The sequence below is a fragment of the Chenopodium quinoa genome, unplaced genomic scaffold (assembly GCF_001683475.1).
Source record: "Chenopodium quinoa cultivar QQ74 unplaced genomic scaffold, ASM168347v1, whole genome shotgun sequence".
In the NCBI taxonomy this organism is placed as follows: Eukaryota; Viridiplantae; Streptophyta; class Magnoliopsida; order Caryophyllales; family Amaranthaceae; genus Chenopodium; species Chenopodium quinoa.
In genome coordinates, this window is record NW_018742681.1 from 2,625,891 (window position 1) to 2,647,964 (window position 22,074).

At 35.8% G+C, this 22,074-nt stretch overlaps 1 protein-coding gene and 1 long non-coding RNA gene across 2 annotated transcripts; one reads left to right on the forward strand and one right to left on the reverse strand.

The window, feature by feature from the left end:
• Window positions 1-871: 871 nt before the first annotated feature.
• LOC110722481 lies at window positions 872-2,272 on the reverse strand. Its single transcript, XM_021901750.1, has 2 exons — window positions 1,360-2,272; window positions 872-1,296 (listed from the first exon to the last, which is right to left on the reverse strand). Exons 1-2 carry the CDS (start codon window positions 2,270-2,272, stop codon window positions 872-874), a joined length of 1,338 nt encoding a protein of 445 aa, XP_021757442.1.
• Window positions 2,273-20,181: 17,909 nt separating this feature from the next.
• LOC110722417 lies at window positions 20,182-21,456 on the forward strand. Its single transcript, XR_002511600.1, has 2 exons — window positions 20,182-20,804; window positions 20,894-21,456. It is a non-coding gene; the product is annotated as an uncharacterized LOC110722417 (long non-coding RNA).
• The last annotated feature ends 618 nt before the right edge of the window (window positions 21,457-22,074 follow it).

The following is a 22,074-nucleotide window of genomic DNA, read 5'->3' on the forward strand; positions in this document are numbered from 1 at the left end:
CACCTATACCTGCTCCACTTGCATCACATTCAACTTCAAACAATTTATCAAAGTTAGGCAAAGCTAGAACCGGTGTATTGCATAGTCTTTCCTTGATTGTCTCAAATGCTTGTTGCGCCGAATTAGTCCACACAAAGTCCCCTTTCTTCATCAATTCCGTGAAAGGTGCCATGATACTAGAAAAGTTTCTAATGAACCTTCTATAGAACGATGCAAGACCATGAAAACTACGTGCTTCACGAATGTTTTTAGGCGCCACCCAAGTAGAAATAGCAGCCACCTTCTCGGGATCCACTTCAATACCCTTTCCCGAAATAATATAGCCAAGAAAAGAAATACTTGGAACCATGAATGAGCACTTTTCAAGTTTGCCATATAGTTGTTGTTCTCTTAAGGTTTCAAATAATCTTCTAAGATGATCAATATGTTCAATATTATCTCGACTATAGACTAATATATCATCAAGGTAAACGACAATGAACTTATTTAAGAAGGGTCGAAGTACCTCGTTCATGAGCCTCATGAATGAACTTGGCGCATTGCATAGCCCAAAGGGCATGACCATCCATTCATATAATCCTTGCTTAGTTTTGAAAGCAGTCTTCCATTCATCTCCTTCTCTAATTCGCATTTGATGGTAGCCACTTCTAAGATCGATCTTGGAAAATATGGTAGAACCATGTAACTCATCAAGCATATCTTCTAGTCGTGGCATAGGAAATCGATACTTGATAGTAATGTTGTTGACCGCTCTTGAATCAATACACATTCTCCATGTACCATCTTTCTTTGGAACTAGTAAAGCTGGAACCGCAAAAGGGCTCATGCTTTCACGAACATAGCCTCTTTCAATCAATTCGTCTATTTGTCTTTAAATCTCTTGGGAAGCCGTAGGATCGCACCTATAGGCTGGTTTATTAGGTAGAGGAGCTCCGGGAATAAGATCAATAGCATGCTCTATTCCACGCAAAGGAGGTAGACCTTTAGGAAGTTCCTCTGGGAACACATCCTTAAATTCATCTAGCAACTCTTCTATGTGCATGTTTGTTGAGGAACTTGTGGATTTCGCCTCTTTTATCACTAAGGCAAAGACCGTGGCTCCCTTTTCTACTTCACTCTCAAGTTCCTTAGCATTCAAAAAGAAATTCGGCACTTGCTTCTCTTTATCTTTGGTATGACCGTAGCTTGAATTAGGGGGTAGAGGATTGAGTTTGAACCTTTTGTTTCCTATTTTGACCGAATAAGTATTTGACTCACCATCATGTGTAACTTGACGATCAAATTGCCAAGGTCTCCCTAAAAGAAGGTGACAAGCACTCATAGGAATAATATCACACCATAACTTTTCTTTGTATTTGCCAATGGAAAAGCTTACTAAGGCTTGTTTCTTCACATGAAGTCCCTTAGAATCATCAAGCCAACTCAACTTGTAAGGATTCTCATGTACTCTTGTTGGAAGGTTGAGCTTAGTAACCATCTCTGTGGACGCCACATTAGTACATGAACCACTATCAATGATCACCTTGCATGATATATCTCCTACTTTGCAACGAGTATGGAATAAGTTTTCACGTTGAGATTTGTTAGGGTTTGCTTCGGCATGGAGGGTCTTCCTTACCACAAGCACTTTTTCATCATCTTCGGGATCAATCTCATCGTTCTCTTCCTCACTACTTGTTGCCTTAGTTTCGGATTCCTCATCGTCACACCCAAAAACTATGTGTTTCTCTTCTTCTACTTGTTGTTCGTATTGTCTTATTGTGAGAGCTTTCTTGGAAGGACATTGATCCGACCTATGTCCCTTTCCTTGACATTTGAAACACCTAATTCGGGATTCGAACTCTTCTTTAGATATCTTAACAAATTTCTTTTCTACACTTGTTGAGCTTTCTCCCTTAGACTCGTAGGAACTCGGTTTAAAAGGCTTGAAAGTTTTGCTTGTTTTGGTCCCTTGTGAGAACTTGGTACCAAAACTCTTTGTACGTGTGCTCTTCTTATCTTCGAGCCAATGACTTTCAATTTTTAAAGCTAATTTGCACACATCATTGAATGATTCATACGTACTCAATTCAATCTTCCTAGAGATAGTGCGATTTAGACCTTTAAGGAACCTAGCAATCCTCAATGGTTCTTTTTCATTCAAATCACAAAGAGAGGTTAGTTTATCAAATTCAGTAATATATTCGTTAACACTCTTAGTACCTTGTACCAACATAGTGAGTCTCACATATAGAGTTTGTTCGAAATCATGTGGAAGATATTTAGAACGCATCTTCCTTTTCAAAACCGTCCAAGTCTTGATTTTTTCTTTTCCTGCCCTAGCACGTCGTGCTTTCAAATTATCAAACCAAATTCCCGCATTCTTAGTGAGTCTAATATAAGCAATCTTGAATCGTTGGGAATCATCAAAACCCTTATAATCTGAAATTTTCTCTAATTGTCTCGCCCACTCAAGAAAATATTCGGGATTCCTAGACCCGTAAAATCATCAAGCTTGATACCTTTATCATCGATCTTATTCTTATTATGAGTATCATCATCACTACTAGAAGCATCACTATCACTATCATGCCGTTTTTTCTTCTTTTTCTTTTTATCAAGCAATAATTGTGAAAAAGCATTAAAACGTGCCTCCGTATTATCTTGCAATCTTGCAAATTCATCCATGAGTTTGCTCAAGGCTTCCTCCATGATTATAAGATAAAAACAGTCCTAATAGGACCCTACCCTCACAGGTAATTCCCTCAAAAGATCACAGCACAACTTCGAATAAAAACGCACACACAAAAACAAGTAGCAATTAATCGGACCAAACTGACACTGTTGCGGAAAACAGTCCAGTTTAATAGCAAACGACAGCCAAAATACTGACATTTTACAGGCAGAAAGTTGACAAAACTTCACCCAAAATCAGAAAAAGAATCGTCTCAAAAGACCTCGTAACGAAGGAGAACGAGCCCTCTGAAGTTGACAGAAAACCGGAAATCCGAGAACGAGTGCGCCTTGTAAGAACGAGTTGTGGAACGATCAAAATCTCCCCAAATCTGATACCAATTTGATGTGGATTTAAACCCCTTAACTTAATAAAGAATCTAAAATCACACAAGTAACACAAGCCCTTCGAATTTCGTTAGAAAATCGAACAACTTAAAGATAACAAACCGGATATGATTTTGAAAACGACCACTCCTGGAACGAATTCAACGCCTCTCAAATTACCTAGACCACTCCTGGAACTAAGTACTTTGATGAACAAAACTTAGACTACTCCTAGAACTAAGAATTGAACGTTCTAATTATCAAAACAACTCCTTGAATTGAAAACTAGCAAAAGAATTTGTAAGCAATTAAGCAAAACAAACAATAAACTTGTATTGAATTTTCTGGTTTTTTTTGTGTACAAAGCCACGAAAAATCCCTTATTTATAGACTAAAACTAACTATTCCTAAGTCTATTCAAACTAGAAAAAACCCTAGCCTTGATCCCAAAGTATCCTAGATAGAATAGGAAAACCAATTCTAATGGAACTAGGAAACTAGTAATAAGACTAGTTCTAATTAACCTATCTTAAAACAATTCCTAATTGACTTAGAAATTATTTTAAACTAAAATAACAGAAATTAAGAAGATTCCTAATTGCTTAAACCAAGAAAAACCCTTTCAAGTGAAAGGTAAAAACTTGCAAGCAAAAACTCTAGAAAAAACTAAGTTAGGAAAATCTTTCTTTTCGTACTGTCGCCGAACCACCACCTCACGCGCCGCCATCATCGACACGCGCCCCACCGCCGTGTAGCTGGACTCAGGCCGGAGCTAGGGAGCCGGCGCGTGGCACCAGATCGGCGCGTCGCCGCCGCTGCCGTCGTCGGAACCCAACTGGTCCTTGACTTCTTCTTCAATGGCTGCGCATGTTAACCATTCTTGATTCTTTACTCCAAGCCCGAACCCTATTGGCCTTAAAACCAATATGATTGGCTCTTCAAAAGAATTTCCCTCTTGATTCACATCAAGGACCTCATATGTTCTATGGGAAACCAGCAATTGTTAAACCTTGGAGCTCTAAATATGATTTTAATGCTAAAATTTTGAGAATTGTTCCTCTACAAGTTAAATTCCCTAATCTGCCATTGAATTGCTGGGTATCTGAAACTCTCAATCGAATTAGAAGCCTATTGGGTGTGCCAATTTGTGCTGATGAATGTACATCTAGGCAACTTAGGATGTCTTTTGTGAGGGTGCTTATTGAGGTAGATGTTACAAAAAATACTACCTAGTTCTATATTGGTGGAAAGTCCTGCTGGTGAGCTGTTGGAATTGAAAGTGGTGTATGAATGGACTCCCCCCTTTTTCTATAAGTGCAATAAGGTGGGCCATAATTTTGCTACCAAATCTACTCATGCTACAAAGCATGTTTAGAGCAAGCCAACAACTCATGCTAAGCAGCAACAGGTGTGGGTTCCAAAGCCTGTTCAAGCACCTGGTGCAGCTGCTCTTATTATTGGCAATACTATACATGGCCCTGTTGTTATTACACCAGCTGTTACTTCTAAACAAAATAACTCTAATGAAAGCTGGAGGGTTGTGGGAAGGAAGACTTGAAATCAGGGAAGCAAAACTGCACAACCTGCTACTACTTCTATTACATACATGGCTCTTATTGAAGATGAGGCTACTGGTGCAATTGGTTTTGTTCTTAGTCCTATCAAGGGTGAAGGTAATCCCCCTCTAGTGACATGATTATTGTCACCTGGAATGTTAGGGGGCTGAATGACCCTGGAAGAGTGGCTGATCTCAAGCAGCTACTTCGTTCTCATTCAGCTGATGTTGTTGGTGTGATGGAAACAAAAGTGAAAAAGAATAAAAGTTTAGCCATTCAGAAGAAGTTTGGTGCTGCTTGGACCTGGACTAGTAATTATGGTTTCTCTGAGAAGGGAAGAATATGGATTGGATGGAAGACTGATGTGCTCATTGTTGATATTATTTCCATCCATGAACAATTTATTCACTATCTAATCTGTCACAAGGACCTAACTTCTCAGTTATATTGTACTTTTGTCTATGGGTTACATTCTATTCTTGACAGGAAAAAGCTCTGGGCTGGTATTAAGAGCTTGTCCCTGCTCCCTTTGTCTTGGCTATGTGCAGGTTATTTCAATTCTGTTTTACATGCTGAGGACATGATTCATGGTAACCCTGTTACCGATATTGAAGTTAGAGATTTTTCCTCATTTCTTGAGGTGGAATTGGAAGAAATCAAGAGTAAAGGCTTCTTCTACTCCTGGTCAAATAAGACTCATGAAGGGCCTAGGACTTTTACTAGAATTCATAGAGGGCTTGTTAATTAAGCATGGATGAACTCTTATAGGCAGGTTGAAGCAGTTTAGTGTCCTCCTAAGCTCTCTAATCACTGTTCAATCTTGTTTGAGGTCTCTCCTGCCCCTCCTGCTCAAGGTAAACCCTTCAGATTTTTTAATTGTATAACTACTCATCCTAGTTTTCAAGATACTGTCCTAGAAGCTTGGAAAGTTGCTGTTTCTGGTAATAGCATGATGAGAGTTTGGTATAAGCTTAAAAAGGTGAAAATGGCTATCAAAACCCTTCACTCTCATGCTTTTGGGAAAACTGATAAGTATCCTTGCCTCTGCTCAGGCTCATCTTGGTAATATTCAAGTTCAAATGGCTGGCTCTTAGATGATTAGGCTCTTTGTGATGAGGAAACATAAGCTATCTAAAAAGTGAAGTATTGGAGGGATGTTCAAGAAAGAATTTATAAGCAAAAGTCCAGAATTGACTGGATCAAGCAAGGAGATGGCAATAATCAATATTTTTTTCTGCTATGAAACACAGGCATGGAAGGAACATGATTGATTCCATTTTTACTGAACAGGATGTGTTGCTTAAGGATCCTAATTTGGTTTCTGCAGAGATTATTGGGTTCTATAAGAATTTGTTAGGAACAAAGGCTATTGTGCTTTCTGTTGTTGACCTGGTTACATTGAGAAGGGGAAAGCAACTTAGTGTTGCTTCTCAGCAATTCTTAATTGCTCCAGTCACAGATTCTGAGATTGCAACAACTCTTCATGGAATTGATGACTCTAAAGCTCCTGAAATTAATAGATTTAAGGCCTTTTTTTTTAAGCAAGTCTGGCCTATTGTGTAGGAGGATGTTATTGCTTGGGTGAGGTATTTCTTCAATACTTGGAATATGTGTAAGGCCTGGAACTGCACTACTATTACTCTAGTTCCTAAAGTTCAAAACCCTTCATATGTGAAAGAACTCAGACCCATACCTTGATGTATAGTGCTTTACAAGCTTATTTCAAAGGTTCTGACAGCTAAACTTGGCAAGGTGATTGGGGAAATTGTTAATGATGTCCATGCAGGATTCATTCCAGGTAAGCATATTGGTGATAACATTATGCTTGCTACTAAATTAATTAAAGGGCATACACGCAAATTTATTACCCCAAGATTTACGCTAAAAGTGAACTTACGGAAGGCTTATGATTCCTTAGAATGGGGGTTTCTTAAAGTTGTCATAGCTGAGCTTAACTTTCCTATACAATTCATTGACTAGATCATGGGATGTATAACTTTTTGTTTCACTCTCTATTCTGGTTAATGGGTTTCCTACTAAGCCTTTCCTTGCTCAAAAGGGCCTTAGGAAAGGTGATCCCATCTCACCTTTTCTTTTTGCTCTGGCATGGAATACCTATCTAGGTGTATGCATGAGCTCTCTTTGAATCCTGATTTTAACTATCACCCTAAATGTGAAAAGATGACTTTAACTCATTTGATGTTTGCTGATGATTTGCTGCTATTTGCTAGAGCTGACATTACTTCTATTCAGTTGTTGTTCCATGCTTTCAATAAGTTCTTAGTTGCTTAAGGGATATTTACAAATCTGGATAAAAATGATGTCTATTTTGGGGGTGTTGAGACTAATGCTCAGGAGGAAATGAGAAAGTTGCTTGGCATTTCCCTTGGCTTTATCCCTTTTAGATATCTTAGAGGGTGCCTCTTTCATCAAAGAAACTGATTATTAACCAATGCAAACCTTAGTTGACAGGGTCACTGCAAGGATTTCAGGATGGACAGCTAAGCAGTTGTCTTATGCTAGTAGGTTACAGTTGGTTAAGGGGGTTCTATTTGGTATCCAAACAACCTGGGCTCAAATAATTATATTACCAAAGAAAATCCTTAAGGAAATTGAAGCTAGCTAGGTTCAGGGCTTTTCTCTTGAAAGGGCAAGCTGCAGTCTCTAGGAAAGCTCTTGTGGCCTGGAATACTGTTTACTGACTAGAGTTTGTGGTGGCACGAATGTGCTTTCTTTAGCTAACTAGAACAAAGCTATCACTAAGCTTTTATGGGACATTGCTCATAAAACTGATAATCTATGGGTGAAATGGGTCCATATCTATTATTTTAAAGGTAAGAACTGCTGGGATATGCCTGTACCTAAGAAATGTTCTTGGGTCTTGAGAAGAATTCTAAAATGCAGGGAAGTTGTTGATAGTGTTGGTGGCTGGGGGTCAATTGTTCAAGGAGGGAAGATGAAGATTAAGAAGTTGTATACTTTGATCAGGCCTCAGCAGCCTAAGGTTGAGTGGAGAATGTTGGTGTGTAATAATAGAGCCACCCCAAAGAGTGTCTTCATTCTGTGGCCTGCTCTCTGGAACAAAATGGTTACTAAGGATAGGCTCATTCAATGGAACATTCCTTGTGACCCTGTTTGCGTGCTTTGTGTTGCTAATGATGAATCTGTCCAACATCTATTTTTTCAGTGTACTTATTCTCAGGTAATCTGGAAGGTTGTGCTGCAAGTGTTCAAAATTGATAGGCAGATTCTGAACTTTGATGCTGAGGTAGAGTGGATACAGAGATATTGCAGGAAGTTTAGTGCTAAAAGGAAGCTGCTGCTTATAGCTTTTGCTAAGACTGTTTACAGCATCTGGATTCAGAGGAACTCAACTATGTTTAATGGTACTTGTAAAGCTTCTAGTGTTGTGTTAAGGGACATTTTGTTTAAGATTGTATGCAGATGTACTAAAAAGGATAGGTTGCATTTGACTTTGCATTAGTTTTTGTTGGTTGTTTGGTCCTTAGGTTCTGTCAACCCTTCCGAGAACATGGGGCAGTTAACCTTTGAGTCCAATAGGCTGTTCTTTCGTTTTGGTCTGCACCCTTCCTAGAAGGTGGCTCATTTGCTTTAGAACTAGTGTGGGTCGCCTTCGTGCTTTGTGGTGTGGTTTACAGCTTAGCTTTTGTAAGTTGTAAATTCTTTGCTCTTACGGTAATAAAATTTCTTATTTACCAAATATATATATATATATAATAAAAAAATCATCATTAATGTTATGAATAACTCAATATAATAATTCAAAATTATCAGATAATAACAATTTTTTTTAATTTACTAAAGTAAATAATAAGAAATTAGGTGTTACCAAAGAGAATTTCCCAAAAAACTTAGTAGTACATTGCTATTTAACAGCAAAAAAAAAAATATATTAAGAGTGATGTTAATGATAACTATATTTTCTATGTTGTAAATTTAAGGGGAACAAAACCTCTAAATTTGTAACAATGAGCATTGGAAAAATATTTTATAAAAGAAAAGGTCATTTGGAATATGATACAACAGGTCAACATTTAATTTAAATCCGATGACATTATAAATAAATCAAAATGATTAGGATTAATTAAAATATATATTATATTATCTTCTTTCAAAAAATATTATATTGTCTTTGCGACGGTGAATAATACTCAATGCAATAGTGCATTATACTTACTTCGTGACTAATTTTTCAAACAGCATTAGTCACATTATTTGTTTTAAACTATTATAAAATTTTTATTTTTATTTTCATTATTGGTCCAATTAATTTTAACTATTATAAAATTTTAAAGGATTAAAAATAAAACCGAAAACATAAAAATGGTTATCATCATGTTATTATATTTTATTCGTAGTTCAACCCCTAACAAACAAGACATTTGAATTTTTTTTTTAAAGAAAGACAATTTTTCATATTGGTATCATAAATCCTTCATATTTTTACTCATTCATAGTACGTTCAGTATTAATTAAAAAAATAGAAGTTTTTTTTTTTTTTTTTTTTTTTTTGCGAAAAATAAAAATTCATTGGTTTTATTCATCTAAACTTACAACGGTTAAACATAATAAAAACCATTCTAGAGCATAAATTATGATTATTTGTATGAAATTTACTCCTACATAGATTATGATAACTTTTGTAAACTTAATTTTAATAACTCTACCTTAAAACCCTAACCCTAAACTCTAACTCTAAACCCTAAACCCTAACCTAGACCCAAATAAATTATGATTATTTGTATCAAATTTACTCCTACATAGATTATGATAACTTTTGTAAACTTAATTTTAATAACTCTACCTTAAAACCCTAACCCGAAACTCTAACTCTAAACCCTAAACCCTAACCTAGACCTTAACCCTAAATTACGATATACATAGTATATTATAATTCATCATAAAATAAGCTAACTAATATCATTAGATTATAACTTTGATTTAACTTAACGTTATGTAGGTTATGATCATTTGTAAAGATCATTGGTCGTCGATCTATAATAATGCAATGTAAAGCTACTAATATCATTTGATTATAAACTTAATCAAATTTAAGATTACTTAAGATGTGATCCTTTATAAAGGTCATTGGTCTTCAATCTATGATCATGCCATATAAGGCTACTAATATCATTATTAGCTCATAATTTTAATGAAACTTTACATTATGCAATTTAAAATCATTTGTAATGATCATTGGTCTTTGATCTATTATCATGCAATATAAGGCTAACTATTAATATCATTAGATCATAACATTAAACAATTAAGCTTATAGCTATAACTCTATGATCATTTGTAAAGATCGTCTTTGTTCAATCATCGTGCAATATGAGATCATAACTTTAGTCAAACTTAACGTTACATAGGTTATATGATCATTTGTAAAGATCTTTAGATTACATAAGATCTGCTCCCAAAATTTGTCTCTTTAACTTCCAAACGGTTACAATTTTGTTAGCTTTAGTTTCTTCATCTATGAAGTAGTATATAAATGATGTCCATGGATCTTCAACTAATCACACCTCAATTGAAGTTTTCTCCAGTTTTATTATCATCCCTCAATTTCAATGGCTTCGCCAAACTCCTCCGCGCCTAACCCTCAAAGAAATTCAGCACCAAAAAGGCCTTGTCCTACTCAATTCAATTTTCCTCATACGATGACATACCATTATGGAATTATGTTACTGATGTCGAAAACCCAACTAGTGGTGGTAATAAGAAATGGACCTGCAACTATTGTCTCAAATTAGTGACAGGTTCATACTCAAAGGTGAAAGCCCATCTCTTATATATGTTTATCGGGTCGAGGGGTCAAATTAAAGTATGTAAGGTTATGTCTGATCAACTTAAGGCACAACTGCAAAAAGAGCATGAAAAGGTAGAGAATTTAAAGACAAGAGAATCGTATGAAGCAAAGAGGATACTGTATTATGTGACCCTCCTTCCGGGTACTGATTTAATCCAGCCGAAAAAGAATAAAGGAACTATGGAATCTTGTTTTAATGCTGCTGACAGATTTAAGTTAGATAAAGAATGTGCTTGGATGATTTATGCTTCTGCACTTCCATCTTCACTTTTTTTTTTCAAAAAAAAGTTAAGTGCAACACTTAAGAGAAATACTGTTGCATTTGATAAGTGTAATACTTAATTAAAAAAAAAAAAAACACAAAGGGGTACAAAATACTACGTACTATTAGTTCATTAAATTATGGAAAAATTGTGACAAAGGTCCTTTTAAAGTGACTCTCTTGTCACAAAGGTCCTTATAAAAAAAAGGTGGCACCAAAGGTCCTTATAAGTGAGTTTGGTTGTGCAGAGGGGCCTTTGACCCAATTCCGGCCAAATTCCGGCATTGACTTTTTTTTCAGGCCAAAAAGTATCACGTGCCTTGCACGTGACTTCTTTTTAAATTTATTTTTTTTCTTTTTTCTCCTTTCCCTCTTCTACTACGAATTTTCCCCTTTTTCAAGCATTTTCCCCTTTTTGAACCCTAAATTGCGAACGTGGTTGCAATTTGTAACCCAGAAATTGCAATTGAAGGCGAATTGAAGCAATTGAAGGCAATTTGTAACCCAGAAATTGCAATTGAAGGCGAATTGAAGCAATTGAACGCGATTTGAACAAGGTAAGGTGACAAATCCACTGCCAATTCAAGTTTAATTTTTCCAATTGAAATTTATCTTTCTTTATTCTTAATTGTAGTTGCGCATTGATGAAGAAGTGTAATTGCGGATTTCCTATTGTTAAAAGAACATCGTGGACCCATGAAAACCCAGGAAGAAGATTTTGGTGTTGCAAGTTCTTTGATTTTGAAACAATGCAGAGTGGGTGTGATTATTTCAAGTGGTTTGACACTGACATGGTGGATTGGCAGAAGGATGTGATTAATGTGTTGTTGGCTGAGAAACACAAGATGGCCACTGACCATAATCTCCTGAAGGCAAGAGTGACATCTTTGGAGAAAGAAAACAGAAGACTCACTCAGCAAATGCCAGGAAAGCCAACTGCAAACAGGGTTGTTCATGGTGTGATTAGTAATGATCAGTTGTGTATTTTGGTGGCTTTGTGTGCAATTGTATCAGTGTTGGCTAGTGCAATAGTAGTAAAACTGTTTGGTTAAAGGAAGTATTAGTTGTTTAGGCATGATGTGCTAGTGGGAAATTTGTAATGAACCAATTTGGTTTTTATTGTTATGAATGAAAAAGTAATTTGGACACATATTTGCAACTAGAATGCTTCCATATTCCTGTTCAAATCATTCCAAAGCATTCAAAATACAACACATAAGTTCCAAAATGCTACCTAAGTTCCAAAATGATGTTAAACATGTTCATACAAAACCTTAACAGTGAGTTAAACATAAATCACATACTAAACAGGAAACCTAATGTAACCTATCAGAACTAAGACTTAGAAACTGATCCCTGGAGTATCCTACTGATGGATGTGGTCTTCTTCTTCCTGGACTTAGCAACAGGGACCTTCTGTTTTCCCTTTGCTTGATGAGTTGATGCAGATGCAGCAGGGACCTTCTGTTTTCCCTTTGTTTGATGAGTTGATGCAGATGCAGTAGGCTGGGAAGGTTGAGTTGATGCCTGAGACAGAGGTGGAGCTTGTGACAGTGACTGTGATAGTGGTTGTCCTGTTGTTGAGGTTGCTACCCCTTTTTGCTTCCTAGGCCTTCCACCTTTGTTTTCAGGAGGTGGTGGTTGTAGAGGCCTGAAACACTTCTTGGAGTTGTGCCCTTTTCCACCACATCTGCCACATGTGTTTGGCTTCCTTGCTCTCTTCACTGTCTTCCCTGTTTCCTCTCCCTGTGCCTTCTTTCTTTTCTTTTTAGAAGGTCTACCTGGCATGGCTCTGTACACAGGGGGCAAAGGCTGAGGCATAACAGACCTTTCCCATTAGTTATGTCCTGGCATTGCATGAAAAGCTGGAGCATAAGTAGCAGCATAAGTGGCAATATGATAGGCTGGGTGCACAAAATCTTCATAGTTGAGTCTTCTTTTGGCTATGCAAGCTAATGCATGCCAACAAGGGATACCCATCAAAGTCCACCTATAGCATCCACAAGTCTTTTGTTCAATATTAACAACAAATCTCTCTTGTTCATCATCCACTTCAAATTCATGCAAATCAGCTTGAATGATCCTCATGTTCCAAATCTGTTTCTGCCCTCTCTCAATCATCTTCACCATAGATGGCATGATTAAACCTTCAAAATCTTTCAAGCCTTCTCTCTTAGCACAACTTCTTTTCATCACATATCTTCTGATCCACTTCATTAAAGACAATATTGGCTTTGTCCTAGCTTCCCCGAGGACATTATTGAAGCTTTCACAGCAGTTGTTGAGCAGCATCCCTGACTTTGCCCTATGACTAAAGCCATGTCTAGACTAGTGACAAACTGGTATCTCAGACAGATATTGAAAAGCATCCTCACTTAACTCCCTAATCTCTTGCATATGTTTATCAAATTGATACTTCATGCAAAAATGTATCACATGAGTAAATGTTTACAGAAGCTATGTTTGTATCTCTCAATGGTGGATGATGTCGTAAATCAGTCATACCTTAGTAGAACTCCTTGCAGCCTTCCAAAAGCTATCTTTGTATATCTGCCCTGGGAATTTCAGCTTAAAATTTTCCCAAATGTGTCTGCAACAAAATCTTGTTTCAGCATTTGGGATAACAGTGTTGAATGCATCAAACAGGCCCTGAAATTACAATCAAAGAACAATGTCATTGACTTGTAGTAAATGAAGAAAGCAAATGTAGTACAGCATAGAATGTACCTTCTGTCTGTCACTCATGAAGGTTACTGGATCTTCATGCTCATGCACCCAAGTCACTGATGCAGCAGCAGAGCCTATGTCACCCACCAACAACTCAAGAAACCAAGTCCAAGTTTCTGAGTTCTCTGTTTCTACAACTGCCCAAGCAACTGGGAAAATATTGTTGTTCCCATCTTTAGCAACAGCAGTAAGCAAAATCCCAGGCCAAGGTCCCTTAAGATGACATCCATCCACGCCTAAAATGGGCCTGCAACCAGCCATGAAGCCCTCTTTACATGGTTGCAAGCAAATGTACATCCTTTGAAAAATTGGTGGAGGGTTGTCTATCCCCTGTACCTTCACAACTGCAGTGCTACCTGGAATCCACCTCCTTATTACTTCAACATAATCCCACACTCTGTTGTACTCCTCTGCTGCATTCCCATGAATCATTTGCAAAGCCAATTTTTTTGCATAATAACACTTATAATACCCAACTTCTACACTTAATTCTCTTCTTACGCTCTTCATAAAAGCACTCATTTTGTATGTGGGGTCATCCCTCCAGTCCTCCAGATATCTCTCAGCCAGATATGCACTGGTAACATTTGTATTTATATGCTGGTGCCCACACTTATGTTCAAGCATAAGACTCTTAATTTGAAAAGTCTCCTCATCTTTCAATTTCCTAGCATGTACTCTAAACAGACACTTCCTTCTAATTGGACAGTCACATGCATAAATTTTTCCAGAAATAAAATTACATGCACACCTTTTAGCACAGAATACAGTTATCCTCTTCTTCTTGTTGTGCAACTGTGTCCATTCTCTATTGCATGGTGTCTTAATGCCTTTCTAAACAACACATTTGAAGCAAACTTTAACCCAACAGTGAGGTTAATCTTCCTCTTGAAGTCAACATCAGGGTTAAAAACAGGGAACCTAATCTCATCATCATCTGAACCAGCTACACTATCCAACTCATCCTCACTATCATTCAAGTCATCATCATCTTCAACTTGCACTTCACCCTCACCCTCACCCTCGCCTCTATGACTATTCTGCTGCCTAGTGTGTATACCCACCAAACTTTTATTCACATCTTCAGTTATATCCTCATCAACATTGGCAGAAAACAGGTCATCATCACTGTCATCTTCAAAATCAAGATCACTCAAAACAGCATCATAATCCTCATCCTCCTCACTGTGAACAGCAGGGTTTTCTTCAGCTACTTCTGCAATGGTTTCAAGAGAAGCAGGTGGTTGTTGACTGTATTTGAGGACCAACTTCCTCTTTTTTTTGGGGTTCTGGGTTGAAGAAGGGCTGGGTGTGTTTATCAATTGAGAGGAAGCAGTTTCAGTCCTGTTGAAGACAAGGCTGTGGGAAGAACTGGGAACAAGGGGGCTTATATTTTCAGATCTAGGGTTCCTGCATTCAATAGCATGTGCTCCCTCCTGTAATCCACTCTTTTTATGTCCCATGTCATCAGTTTCAGCTGACTGTGACCCACCCCCAACAAAACCCCCTTCCTTATCCAATGATGTGGCAAGTGAGTCACCAGATATATAACTACCTAATGATGTGGACCCCCCCTCAGATTCTGTATCTGTATAAAATCCCACACCTGGACCATATATAGCACTCCTGTTGTCTACAAATTTAGGCACATGTACCAAATACAGATGATACCACCCATCTTTCTCAGGTGCACACAAGAACTCTGGTATGTCCTTATCATCTTTCAATCTCTCCCTCCCTGTGAATAAGCTATACCCATACTTCCTAAACCATAACTCACCCATTTCAGTGTACCCTAATTCCTTCTTAACCCAGTCAACAAATTCAAAGTAACACACTTCCTCAACATTAGGGTGCAAAGCTAAACCATAAAAATCACTATCACCATACTCATAAGTAGTTTTCCCCTTTCTAGTCACAAAATTACCACCATAATATAGTCTTATGTTAATTGGCTTCGACATTTTCAACACTTCAATTGGGCAATTAAACCTGAACAACCAATCACATAAACTAGAATCTAAGTACCAGCTTAAACACAACAAGCAAAGCATATCTAAGGTTGCACATTTTATGAAAACACACAATGCATGAAAACAATTTCAACACAATATACACATCCAACCACTAATACGCATATTAATTAGTTAATTAACTGAAATTGTTTGTCTTTTTCCCAACAATTGAGTATTTTAATACGCAATTTGCAATAAACAAAAGCCAATTATAAAATTCGAAAAAAACAAACCTGAGCCTAGTTATGCGCTTGAATGAAAAGATGTTGGCCCTGCTTTTCCCTTTTGACTTGCTTTTTCTTCCTGGGTTGTTCTTCTTCACCATTTTTACAGAAAAAATTAGCTTTTTTCATAATAAAATTTGCAAGATCAAAAACCTTTAATTTGAAAGAGACTTACCACAGACAACAGCAGAATTGTTTAATCTCCACCTCAATTGCACTTCGCCATTAATGGTTGCTTGCTTCCTGTCAGCAATTAACTGTGGTGAATGAACAGGAATGGAACACAGGTGAAAATTTGGGAAGTAGTAGAAGAACAGCGGAAAATTCGTAGTAGAAGAGGGAAAGGAGAAAAAAGAAAAAAAATAAAAAATTTAAAAAGAAGTCACGTGCAAGGCACGTGATACTTTTTGGCCTGAAAAAAAAAGCCAATGCCGGAATTTGGCCGGAATTGGGTCAAAGGCCCCTCTGCACAACTAAACTCACTTATAAGGACCTTTAGTGCCACCTTTTTTTTATAAGGACCTTTGTGACAAGAGAGTCACTTTAAAAGGACCTTTGTCACAATTTTTCCTTAAATTATTGACCCTCATTAATTAAGGTTGATTTGCAGTGTTCTACACATAGGTTTGCTGCAAATAGTGTGTTGCAAATGATGCGTTTCTAGTAGTGGTGCTACAATGAAATTATTTTTATTAATGGGAATTATTTGAATAAGTGATAATTGACATTATGTTATTTTTTTGGTATTATTTTACAAATGGTTCTAGTTTTTTTTCCTCACAAAATTCTATTTACCTTTATTTCACTTGTTTTCTTATTCTCTTCCTTTATGTCTTAGAATTATTATTTGAGCTCTTATTTTTAATTAAAAAAATTTCACGATTTTCTCAATTTTCTATTTTACTTTCTTTTCTTTTTAGTTAATTTTGATATTTGTTTTTGTTTTATTCTAGTCCATCCATTTCATATTAATGTTCCCATTTGGAATCTTTTGTGTAAATTAAGGAAATAGTAGATTTTTGGAATAACGTACATTGAGATCATCATTTTTTTGGGAAATAAAATATATTGGGACCATTTTGTTTTTTTTCATTGGGACCATTAAAGTATTGGATTAGGTTCAATAAAATGAGGGTAATATGGGAAAATTAAGAGGGTAGGTGAGGGAATAAACTAAAATACAAAGTGGGTAGATCATTTTGAATGAAACACTTAAAATAAAACGTGGGAACATTATTATGAAATGCAAGAAGTATTGTTTCATTTTATTTCTTTATTTTATTTTTTGTCTTGATCTATCCCTTGTATGTACTTTCGTGTACAGGTGCATTTTCCCGGTTCAAAGATCGAAGGTCGGGGAACCAATTGGTTGTTGGTGTAGTGGTGATTGAGGCTGCACTTGGTTGGGAGGACTGCGTGTTCGTTCCCCCCGCCACAGGGATTGGAATCTAATCACTCAAAACTAAGCTCCGAATCCGGATTAACCCAAAGGGTGAATCGAGTGGACACCAAAATAAAAATAAAAAATAAATAATAAAAAAGATCGAAGGTCGGGGCATTAAAAAATTATTATCAATCAAAGTTCATTTGTTATCACCCTAACCTACACAAGCCCAAACCTTATCCATCGCCACAACATTACCTAAACTTACACCACCCCACAACTGCCAAGCGCCAATAACAACTCTTTCTCCTCATACCATCTTCCCATCTCACGCAAATCCACTAACATTGCCTCCAAACAACTCCACCAAAGACCACCACCAAATTCGCACTACTAATTCAACAGCCACAAAATCCTCATCAAACCCCACACAAACAACGGCTACACACCTCCTCCACCATCACCCCTCCTTTTATCAGGCCTTCACCAATGTGCAATAATAATAATAACAGAACAACCCATTGGAGCCCCTTGGTAAAAATTTTATTGATTTGGTTATTTGGTGATGTATATATTACTTGAGGTTATTTTGCCCAATTGACTTCATGATATTAATTCACCTAAAAGTTATCATCGTCCAGTTGTGCAGGAGTGAGCTAAGCGGGTTGAGAGATTTACCAAAGCGTGTGCAGGAGTGACCTAGGTAGACTAATTGCCTCTTGGTACCATTTTGATTGATTTGGTTATTGTATGTTTAATTGTCTCTTAATTTCCTTGATTACTTTTTTTTTTATAGTGCTTTTATTCTTATTGTTAATCGAATATTATTGTTTGATTATACATTCTTTTAATATTCATACTTTTCGACTTAACTTACTTCTTTAATTGACTAAAATTAGTGTCCTTTAGTCCTTTTGGTTCGATTCCAAACTAGCCGCTGGACTTGTTTAAAGGTTAATTTAGGAATTATAAATTTTGTTTGATTTAAAAAAGGGATACTGTGATAGTAACGACCTATTTTACATACCTTTATAAAAAAGGTTAAGAGAATATGGCCATATTTGATTATGATAATTAGTAGATTACTCGTACATTAGTAAGTTTTTTCCAATAAACAATGGTAACTCCTGGTATATACCCCACATAACACTAGAACCCCAGTGATAGGGTGTCAAATGCTTGTTGGTATTTTTTTCCTAGCAAATAGGTAATTGTATTTCACAAAAATTGAACAAAATGGTATGCATTGTTTCATTAAAATTGAACAAAATAGGATGCATTATTTTGAACAAAATCCAATTTTATAAATCGTATTATTATCAAATAAATATATTTTACAAATATTCAGCAAAACTTTTTTCCAGCATGTTTTTTTATGGTTTCTTTGGGTGAATAATCTAAAGTTTGATGTTGATTGAATTGTAATTAATTGACAATGATATAGGAGAAAAATTGAAAGGGGAAAGAAAATAAAATGAGAAATGGAGGAAAATTAGCCCTTTTTTTTTTTTTTTTTTTGGTCAGGGTGCAATAAGTAAATAGAGTTTATAATTAGCAATCTTGAAAGCAGTGAAATAAAAAACTTACATCTACAAAAAAAAAAAAGAATAATTAGAATTGATTATGGAACCATTGGGTAGCTTGAGCACCATAATTCTACTATTAGGCTATTGGAGAGCACTAATAAACAATTGAATATATATCCAGGATGGGAAAAATGTTAATAGAACATGCTATTATTGACCTTCGTTTTTAAATATATATATATAAGTAAGATAATTTTTAGAATTAACAAAATATCCCTTACAAATTGTTAAAACCTGTTGTATTTGTTATTACATAGAGCATTTATTTTTTAATATATCCAAAGTACTACTACTCGCATAATTGTATTATTTAATACTACTCACATACAATTTACTAAATGAATGTGAGTAATGAATTGACTTTTAGGAATAACAGTGTATGACACCAAACCTACACTAATACGAAGTATACATCTAAATTATACTTGGTTTTCTTACGTTAACAGTCATATATTTTATATATAACATAACAATGAATGAAATTAACATAATTACTTAATAATAGAAATCTATATAGTAAATGAATTATAATGCAGATAACAATGAAATTTTGTTTACATTTTAGTGCCCCCTCTACCAGATATAAGGAAAATTGTTCTTCAAATTACATTATGCTACAACTTTCGGAATCCCTGTACATGAATTTTTGAAAATGACTAATTAGTAGATTACAAAAATATGTGTTGAATATATTAGAGGCATAAAGTATTTAGAAATAATATTCCTTTTACCTTTTAACATCTTCATAGCAACTTATTTTCTCTTGAAATTTCAGCCACATTGGACATGTGTCCTCAAGAGTTACATCTTTAGGTCCAAAAATAAAAGATTTTACAATAAATTGTGGAGATCGTTCCCTATCAAGTGAGTAACATTGTTAGTAACTATTATCCTTGAAAAAGCATTACCTTTGTAGTTTTATGTTAATAAAAACACATGAGTTTACCTTCCTTCATATTCTGATAACCATGTCACATATGCTGCACCAAAATACATTGACACAAAAGGCTTTTTTAAATCCTCTACCGATTCTGCTTTATATGCCTTGTAGCCAAGCTCACTGCTTTTCAACAAAGTTGTAAGAAGAAAAAAAAAATTAAAAGATAACCAATTACACACATCTCAAAAACATATTATAGTATATAATCTTACTTTTTAATTTAGATAACCAATTACACACATCTCAAAAAAAAATTAAAAAATAACCAATCACGCACCATGTTTAAATAAGCGATAATCTAGTTTAATATAAGTTAATCAAATGTATTATGTGAACCTATCAATCTGAATTAATAAATGAATATAGAATTAAACCACTAGATAATTGATTAAAATTATGTTTATTGTAAGAAACATTGTTTGATTGAAATTGTACATATATTATCATTGATAAAATCAATAAAATCTAGTAAAAAAATTTTGACAAAAAATAAGAAAATTTGAACAAAATGTCTTCGATTATAAAAGACACTGCTTAAATAATGTGGATTATATAACTAAACACAATCAACTTAAGAAATATGATGATGTAAACCTTAAATTCAAAAGAACAAGTCTAACTATTAATTTATTTGCTTGTTTTTATTTTTTATTTTTTTTTTACTTGCACTACATCACATTTCACACGGATAATGAAATATTTCAATCAAAATATTTTATAAGGATTATTTGTAAATAACCACCCTTAAAAGCACCCTTTGTTGAACTAACCACCCGTTTTTTTTTCGAAATTAAAATATACCACCCTTAAAGTCAAAACCAGAAGATATCACCACCCTTCCCCAATTTCAACCAGTGTTCCGACTAAGGGTATACATGCGCCACGAGTTTGGTCAAAACTAAAAAAATTTAAAAAAAAAAAATTAAATTAAAAAAAACCCGGCACTCCCCCATCTCCTACCACCCCACCCAAATCAGCCACCTGCTAGACCACCCCCACCCCAACCAGCCACTTCTCCTGCCGGCGAACCCCATCAAACCCTATCCCTTGCTCGCAAAACCCCACCAAACCCCCACTCATGCCCACGAAACCCCACCGCCCCCTCCCCTGCCGCAAAACCCCATCCCTAGCTGACCTCGAAATCACCCCATCCCCGATGGCTGTGGAGACCGATGCTTCAATTGACACAGAATTCACGTTGCTCGTTCCTCCACGTCGCCGCTTCCTCTGCTAATTCCAAGGTTACAATTTTCAAATTCTTTAACTTATTTTTCTATTTTTTAGGGTTTAATTTGCTGGTTTAATCAAACAATTTTTCGGTTATATTTAGGTGGTTGAAATTCTAGTTGAAGTTGATTCTCAGGGAAGGTGATTAATGACAAGGTTGAAGAAGGCTACCCCCAATTCATTCTGCTTCTAAAAGGCTGGGCCAGAAACAGAGATGGGGAAGGAGGGGATTGCTGGAAACGGAAACGGGGAAGGGGAGAGGGTGTTGGAGGTGGCAAAGTTGCCACTACCGGCACTACAAATAGATGTCCATATAGAAAAGGAATTCTAGCGACGGAATTAAAAAATCCGTCTCTAAATTAGAAACGAAATTGAAAATCCGCTCTAAATTAAAAACGGATGTTTTTCTCCGTTGCTAAATTAGAAATGAATTTTTTTTTCCGTTGCTAAATTAGAGACAGATTTTTTTTTTCCGTTGCTGATATGAGCAATGGATTTTTAATTTCATCACTAAATTATTTTCGAAGCAAATTATGTAAAATATTACTTTAGAGAGGAATTATGTAAACTTATCCGTCTCTAAAATAGAAACGGATTTGGAAATCTGTTTCTAACTAGAGATGGATTTTAAATTTCGTCTTTAATATTTCTTTCACTTATTATCAATTATGTGCGTAGAAGTAAACAAATAATATTTGGTATAGTTGGTAAGAGTTTCACTATGTGACTTTGAGGTCACGGATTCGACTCTTGCCAATCCCAATTCTTGAGATTGGGGATTACAAGTGAGGTCGAACCGAATAGTAGCTACTTTTAGAGCCAAATCAATTTATTTTTTTTTTCGTTGCTAAATTTATAGACGGAATTTTTTTTCCACTGCTAAATCTAGCGACAGATTTGTTTTTTTTTTTTTTTGTTTTTTTTTTCCATCTCTAAATCCATTTAGGGACGAGGTTTTTACCAATGGAGTGATTATGTCGATATATCCGTAGCTAGCTATGTCCAACGACGGAATTCTTGATATTAGCAACGGATTTCACCTGTTGCTAAAAGGCCAAATTTTTGTAGTGCAGAGGTGGCATGGGTGGGTTTGGATTTTTTTTATAATTTAATTTTGATTTTACATTTTGTGGGCCTCTAAGTCAGCAAATTGGCCGGACTAAGTCGAAAAACTAGCCAAAATTGGAAAAGGGTGGCGTATTTACTGGTTTTGACTTTAAGGGGTGGTATTTTTTAATTTTGTAAAAAACGGGTGATTAGTTAACAAATGGTGCTTTTAGGGGT

What these genes read in the sequence shown, in the direction of transcription:
- LOC110722481 (XM_021901750.1), bottom strand. Translation starts at nt 2,272, where the DNA reads ATGCGTTCTAAATATCTTCCACATGATTTCGAACAAACTCTATATGTG. An exon ending in CTTAGTAAGCTTTTCCATTG is followed by an intron (nt 1,297 to 1,359) that starts GCAAATACAAAG and finishes ACCTTCTTTTAG; the next exon opens with GGAGACCTTGGCAATTTGAT.